This window comes from Oryx dammah, unplaced genomic scaffold (genome assembly GCF_014754425.2).
Source record: "Oryx dammah isolate SB20612 unplaced genomic scaffold, SCBI_Odam_1.1 HiC_scaffold_23, whole genome shotgun sequence".
Taxonomy (NCBI): domain Eukaryota; kingdom Metazoa; phylum Chordata; class Mammalia; order Artiodactyla; family Bovidae; genus Oryx; species Oryx dammah.
The window spans coordinates 62,077,571-62,085,384 of NW_024070207.1; the positions used below are offsets into that span (position 1 = coordinate 62,077,571).

At 42.6% G+C, this 7,814-nt stretch overlaps 1 protein-coding gene across 3 annotated transcripts in view; it reads left to right on the forward strand.

The window, feature by feature from the left end:
- Positions 1-1,210: 1,210 nt before the first annotated feature.
- Positions 1,211-7,814, forward strand: part of RPS6KA6 (ribosomal protein S6 kinase A6) — a 177,159-nt gene continuing 170,555 nt past the window's right edge. Inside the window, exons 1-3 of one of the 3 annotated variants that reach the window (XM_040265626.1) lie at positions 1,211-1,580; positions 1,887-3,054; positions 3,236-3,345. In XM_040265626.1, the coding sequence (XP_040121560.1) occupies positions 2,961-3,054; positions 3,236-3,345 (204 nt within the window). In that variant the 5' untranslated portion in view covers positions 1,211-1,580; positions 1,887-2,960. Of the gene's footprint in view, positions 1,581-1,721; positions 3,055-3,235; positions 3,346-7,814 lie in introns of those variants that run through there. The other 2 variants (XM_040265628.1, XM_040265627.1) reach the window with 2 other exon arrangements.

Genomic DNA, 7,814 nt, shown 5'->3' on the forward strand with positions numbered 1-7,814 from the left:
TTTACGTTGCCGGTGCTAGAAGCTAGACGGTGAAATAAATAGAGAGCATCCTTCAACGTTTTCTGTGGAGCACAGTATCATAGTCCTAGGTGTAGTACGTGGAAGAGGGTGTTATTTTATGTCTACCGTTAGAAATCTCGCCAAGGTACTGAGCTGGCTTAGTCGCTGTTACAGTTGTTCTTTCAAGTTCTTTAAAGTGTCAAATGTGGAATAACATTTCTACTCTAGGTTTTGAAGTATTTCCCATGTATTGATCATCTCCCATGCATGAGGCTATACTTCATCTCAGTTAAATTGCTAGCATGGTACAGTGTGTGGCTTAGAGTAGCAAAGCAGTAAATGATTTAGAGAAGGGAGAAAAATGATAATTTCTGTCACTACAGGTCCAATATCCTCAGAGTGGGGTGGAAATGAGGTTAGCTTCGTACACTCTGCCTTCACTGCCTCAAGTTGAGCCCAATAAGTGGTGTACGTTATGTATGTGAATACTGGAAACACGGGGTGACATCGATAGTATGAAGACAACCAGAGTAAATACCAACACTGTGAGCTGGACAAGAGGAGAGGGGGGAGTTAGGCAGCGCAGTTGTACCACTTTATTTTAAACGGATTTTATTCCTGCCTCCAGCTTCTACCAGGCTAATGTATACTGGACTAAAACCCCTGCCTTAATATTTGTCACTAAATACCAAATGGGCATGCCTCGGTGTATAGCGCACCTGCTTTTGCAAGTACTGAAAGCAGGTATTCCTGGAGTCTTCCTCTGACACTGACTCCTCCAAATGCTCATGAGGGACCCCAGCTCCCAAACCTTTTTCGGGACTCCTGCCGGCAAGGCTGCTCTGTTGATTTGCGAGGGCCTGCTGAGCATGTGTGAACAGCGCCGCGCATGCTCCGTGGAGCGCGCAGGTTTACCGAGGAGCTAGCAGAGGACTTTACTACGCCTCTCCCGCCTTCCCTGCCCAGTAAGGCCCCCCCAACCCCCACCACGCGATCCCTCGCACCTCCCCGCCTACCCCCCACCGCCACCCCCCCTCGCTTCACCCTAGGCTGGGGAATCTCCATTGACGTTTGGGTGACGCTGCCGTGCCGCCGCGGTCGGGAGTTCCAGGCGCCGCACAGGTAACGCCGCCGCTGCCGCCATATTGATAGAGCTGGGAGGGGGCCCGAGGGAGCGGGGAGCTGGCGGGGCGGGGGGCGGGGGGGGGGAGTCACCGCCGAACGACTGTCGCGGCGTTGGCGGCAGTGGTGAGCACAAACCGAGCGGCAGCTCTTGGAGAGGCAGCACAGAGTTGTCTTCTCCGTGGGGAGCAGCAGCCTGCGGTGGCGACGACCCCTCGCTTCGAGTCTTTGAGGGACCCCACGGCGAAGGCAGCTGTCGCTGAAGGCGAGGCTGGGGATCCCGGCGGTGGCGGCGGCGCAGTGGCAGGCAGGCTCCAAAAACGGGATGCGCGGCCGCTCGGGCAGTTGGCAGCTCCTGTTCGAGTGCTCCTGAAGGGGCGATGCTACCGTTCGCTCCTCAAGACGAGCCCTGGGACCAAGAAATGGAGGTGTTTGGCGGCAGTGCAAGCAGCGGCGAGGTTAGTGTGGTGGCCAAGAGGGGTTGGGGCCACCCCCTTCCTCCTCTCAACACCGTTGCTGGGGGGCCCAGGGAAGAAGGGGCATGGGGCTGGGAAGCGAGGTGCCAGGCCAGGCGCCTTGAGGCTGCGGGGCGGCGGACAACGCTCTGCTCGAACCGCGCTTTCTCTTGGGAGCCGGCGGGGTTGGGCGGCGGGCTCGGGAGTCAGGAGTAAGTGCAGCCCCGGCCAGGCTTGGCCTCGGGGGAGTATCTCTCTTGCGGGCCACGCCAGAGTTGTGACTAAGTTTCTTCACTTTTCGACCTGAAGTGGAACTGGGGGATACGCCAGGTGCCCGCGCCTGGCTCCGCATGTTTCTCTTTCTCCGCTGCGCCAAGTGTGCTAGCTGCCAATTTGAGGGACAGCTGCTGACTCCAGCTCTCTATTGAACACCGGGTGCTTTAGGAACCCAGCGCAACAGAAACAGCAAGGTGACGAACTCTGGGGACATTTACACATAGGGATGAATGCTCCTTAGTTACTTTTCTCATTTCTTTGTGGCTTGTTGTGGTTCTTTGTAACAACCTAAGTGGAGATTAACTGGAGGCAAGGTTTCTTTATCTACACTCAGGTGATGTTCTACAGCCTCCTTGGCGGTCTCCTGAATTCTACCGCCCTCTTCCGCCCCTTCTCCCTTTGCCCAACTGCTGTCCCCGCCCCGTTGGTCAGTGAAAGAACAGGCAAAGTAAACTCCAGCCCTTATAAGAGGAATCTTTGGTAAGACAGTGAGGTTCAACCAAAATATTTTGGTTCGCCTCTCTTCCCGCTCTTCTTACTTCCGAAACTGTTCTGGTTACGCTTTGGTCAGCTGTGCAGTGAGAACTCAGATGTGCACAGGTTCTTTGTTTTTTATTATTGTTGCTTTGTTGTTTTTGTTGTTACTATTAGAAGCAGGCAGCGTTTAAAAAACAAAAACAAGACTTTTTGGAAAGTCGGATGTTTTTCTGATAACCTAATCGATTGACAGCCTGGTAGTACAGTAGAGGCCATCACGATTACAGATCTCCTAAAATTTTGAAGGCCAAATTGATTCACAGTAGGATATTTTGAGGTAGGACTTGAAATCCTCCACATCTCTAGGTGCAGATTTGTCTTTTAAGTACTTGCTTCATCCTTAAAAATATACGTTGGACTGCTGTCTGTTTAATTTGTTCTTTTTCTTTTCAAATTTCCAACTGAGCTGGGGTTAAAATTACATGCCAGAATAATATTTAATAAGAAATGTAGTGCAATATGGAAGAAGTCTAAAGTTGAACCCTCTCTATTTATAGGAAATATTTTACTATTACACTAAGGAATTCCGAGATACATTTTAATATTCTACATCTCTTAAGAACAGGATAAATGAAGAGGGGTTTGTTTCTTCTTGGAATGTTTATATACTTGCAAGAATTTTCTAGAAGATTACTCAAGGGAAGAGGAATTTTGTTTAATTTGTGTATGTAATCTTTTGACATAGTTCTAGGCATCTGGTTTATAAAAACAGTTAAATGCTTGGATAAAAGGTTGGGATGGGAGGGGGGAACCATTCGCATGCTTGCTATTATTTTTGTTAACTTTGAATGTAGAAATGTTTTAAATTGTAATTACCACATATGGTTTTTTTTTATTGTTTGCAGTATGTTTTAGGTATTATAGAGATTTAACAATGGGTCTCTCTACCTCAGCAATTTGGAAAAATACTGGAGTGGAAATTGTTAATCCCTATGAAGTAAAACGAAAGGTGAAGGTAATGTGGTAAAGATAGTATTTCTGCCTTCTTTGTCTAAAACAGTTATGAGTGGTTAGATTTAACCCTGCAAGTGACTTAATTAAACTTTTTTCTAAAACAGATATTCTAGGTGAAAACTAACCACTACATCTGACCTGCTTAGACCTGTTTAGTACTCAGAACAGGTTATGTTTTTTTTTTTTTGTTGTTGTTGTTGTTATTGATGTTTGTTTATAATGGCTTTCTTTTGATAAGGAGACACTTTTAGTTCCCAGAATTTATATTTATTTTAATTACATGTTTGTTGATGTTGGCTTTGGAAATGTTAACCGTTGAATGTGAACTTTGCAGCCCTCAATCATGATAGTTTTTAGGACTAAGGGTGCTTTCATTGTAGAATATATTTTTTGAATATGTGTTGAAATCCTTAAAGAAAATGTAAGTATGAATCTGTTAACTTTAATGTTACAGGAAACTTTAATGTCTATTTCTGTGTGTGTTAAATCCTGATAAAATAAAAGATTGTATACACTATCATATTTTGTGGAATCTTTTTCAACATCTTTTGCTGTCTTGTTTCATGGGCAGTTGTTAACCTTTGAATTATCATTCAGAAGTGTGATAATTGGTTGCTTAGCCTCTTAACATGTTTTTGCACAGGAAAAAATTATTAAGGATAGTTATGTTTTTATACCAGTGCACAGTAATGAGGTATAATGATAAAGAGTCTAATCACTGTAACATTGTTCAATGGGAAATCTGTCAGAGGTTTCAAACAAGAATTAGATTGGTTCCAGTGAGAGGTGGAGAATGGGCCTGAAAGGGAAAAGAGGGTTCCTGGGAGAGGGGAAAATAGGATAAGCAAGAAGCTTTGGTTCTGAGAGCTCTTGCAGGGAATGTCTCAATTAGGTCTATTGGGAATAGGGACTTCAAAGGATATTATCTCTCAGGCAGCCATAATTTTAGCTATTGCCTGAATTCTGTCAGTGTCGGGGAAGAGATATAATGATGAAAACCCTAATCACTGTAAAATTGTCCTATGGGAAAATGTGTCAGAGGTTTCAAGTAAGAATTAGGAGGTGTGATGGATATTTGTCATTCCTGGACAAAGGTCATTAAGAATAGCCTGTTTTAGTAGTAAAGTGGACTTTTCATGAAGTAGTGCCATGTACAGAGTTTGTGCACTTTCTGTTTTGGTGAGAGAGTTCTTGATTCCTGATGGAGTTTGTTATAGAATTTTCAAACTGTATATTATATCACCATATTATATTAAATATTTATTGGTACTTTTATATTATTTTTTAGCATACTGCTTTTGTTTAAGGAAGTTAGTTTTGAAAGTAATACAATTCATTGCTAAAACAGTTTGGGGCTAAAGCCACTGACTCTAAAAATTTAACTAGGACGTCAGATATATGGCAGATTGGGAAAAACTGCTAATTTTAATTAAATTCATGAGACCCTGTAGTAATAGAGCAAAGAATATGGGCTTTGGAGGCCAGTTTAATCTAGGTTCCAATTTCACATCCAGCTTACACTAGCTCCACTGCAAGTTACCTAACCTCTCTGAGCTTCATCTCTAAATGGGAGAAGAACTGTCTTCAAGAGTTGTTATATAAAAACTAAATACCTTGCTGTGTTTAATCCCTTAGTAAAATGATTTGCACATAGTATGTGTACAGTTCCTTCTCTTTCTCCATAGTCACCTCTTTTTTCTGCCCCTAAATTCTGAATTATTGTCAACTATATTAAAACCTGGAGAAGGCAATGGCACCCCACTCCAGTACTCTTGCCTGGAAAATCCCATGGACAGAGGAGCCTGGAAGGCTGAAGTCCATGGGGTCGCTGAGGGTCGGACACAACTGAGCAACTTCACTTTCACTTTTCACTTTCATGCATTGGAGAAGGAAATGGCAACCCACTCCAGTGTTCTTGCCTGGGGAATCCTGGGGACGGGGGTGCCTGTTGGGCTGCCATCTATGGGGTCGCACAGAATTGGACACGACTGAAGTGACTTAGCAGCAGCATATTAAAACCTTGGGATTTAGATAACCATGGTCATAGCTTCAGTTTTCCTTATTAAGAGTGGTTTTTTCATAATATCTCCTTCTTAGATCATTTCATTTAAGTATATTGATCACATTTGTTAGGATGATTAAGGATGAAATACAAAGTTATATTTAGGAACACTTTGGGGGATAAAGAGAGGCAAATAATTTGTTATAACTAGCTAATGAGATGTTTCATTGACATTTTTCCTATTTTGAACTTTTCTCATGGTAGGAATTGGTTCAGTTCATAAAGTGTTTATTGGGTACAAGGCAGTTCAGTACATAGCATTGTAATGTGAAATGTCTAAAGATATACCATCCTGAATCCCGCCCCAACCCCATGGGTTTACATTCAAGGTGGGCAAGATAGTCATATGCAGAAACTGCTATTATACAAATTACAAGACCATCAACAATGAGGTGGCTGTGGTGGTGGTTTAGGGAATAGATTTAGTAAGGCATTGTGAAAGAGGTGGAATTTGAGCAGGGCATTGGAGAGAGGATAATATTTTCACAGATTAAAGGAACCTATTTCTGGTGGATGAAGGCAGTGTAAGCAAAGGCATGGATGTGTCCTTGGAGGAAGGAGGAGTATGATTTGCTAGGATATAAGTCTATGATGTGAGAATGGAAATATAGTGTGATATGAGGTATTCATCTAAAGGTAGGCAAGGCCCAGATTGTATGGGGCTTTTAAAGCTAGTTTAAAGGTTTTCAGTGTTCTGTAAATGGGAGCTACTGAAGATTTTTGAGGTCATGAATGGCATGACCAGATCTGTGCTGGCAATAGCTGATGGCAGCATGTAGGATGGATTGGAGTTGAGGAGAGACTGAGGGTGGGGAATTTTAATCAGTGAAAGTAATAGTGAGTTTTTTTTAACAAAGACAGAAGGCAGTAGAAAGAATACTGAGGGAGAGACCTTGAAGAGTTAAAATAGTTTAACAACTGATCAGATATTAGGGAGTAAGAGAAATTAGAAGTATTGTGGTAGGACTTAATATAACAGATATTTAATGCATGCTTGCTAGTAAAAGTGTCTATGTTAGCCACTAGACTAGTATAAAGATAAACAAATATTTGCAGCGTAGGGAGATAGAAAGCTAAAATAACACTGCCCCAATTGTGTCTTAAGAGCAAACCACTCTAAAGATTTCTGGCTATGCTTGGCATGCTTAAAATCTTTACATCTAAAGGTGAATATGCTTATTACTAGCTGAAAAGTTTTTCAGTGCTTTTAAAATAGTGCTTTAGCCTGAAATTTTTGCTTTATCAGTATTCATCTTAAATAGCAGCCCATGAGTGCGGAGGGCTGTGCTGAAAATAGTGACTGGTGCTTTTTTCTAGAATGCAATAAAGAGAACAAGGATATCTGTTTTTCTTATATACTCTCACCAGGTTTATTTGGACTAGAAAGAGGGGAGTGGCCAACAGGGCCCTGACCCCAACCCACCACTGATGCCTTCCCAGTTTTTCCAAGACTGTTTTACTTTAAGCCAGTCTGGTCTGGAAATATTCAGGCCAGTTCCTTCAGGGCAAAGCTTCTGTATTTCCCTACCTTGATTTTTTTCTTCAAGAGAGGTAATCATTACCTCACCATTCCAAAATAAGGCCTGACTTGGTTCTATTGCTTTCTCTGGCCATATTGTTTCAGTACCGCCCCTTTCAGTCTTGAGAGAGAAATATAAGATTTTTTTTTTCTGTTCTTGTAATTTCTCTCTTGGTGGATGCTGTCATTATCTTTAGCCAGCAGTTCTCAAAGTCTGGTAAGTACTTGGAATCTTGAGGTCTTAATTTTTAGTACTTTTGTCAAAATTTGCTGTATAATGTTTATACATTTATGTGATTTCCAAAGATAATTTACTGTTCTTGATGATGGTTTTATTTTCTTTGTCTATATTGTTTTCTTTTGGTTTGTTTTTAGGTGGGAAGAGAGTTGAAAAGAAAAGATATTTAATTTATTTTATTTTTGGTTCCACTGAGTCTTCTTTGCTGTTTGTGGGCTTTCTCTAGTTGCTGAGTCGTGGGTACTCTCTAGTTGTGGTACTCAGGCTTCTCATTGCAGTGGCTTCTTTTGTTGTAGAGCCCTGGCTCTAGGTGAGTGGGCTTCAGTTGTTGCAGCTCGTGAGCTCTAGAGCACAGGCTCAGTTGCTCCTCAATGGCATATGGGACCCTTCCAGACCAGGGGTTGAACCCACATTTCCTGCACTTGCAGGCAGATTCCTAACCACTGGACCACCAGGGAGGTCCCAGGAGAGAGATTTAGAGCTAAGTTTGAACTGGCTTTTGTAGATAATAGAGATGTTTTCTGAATTGCCCTGGAGGCATTCTATGTAACTGATTTTGCTGCTAGATTTTAACTCTTATCTGTACATTTGAAGTAGGTTCTGCTGTGTGTGTGTGTGTGTGTGTGTGTGTGTGTGTGTGTGTGTGTGTGT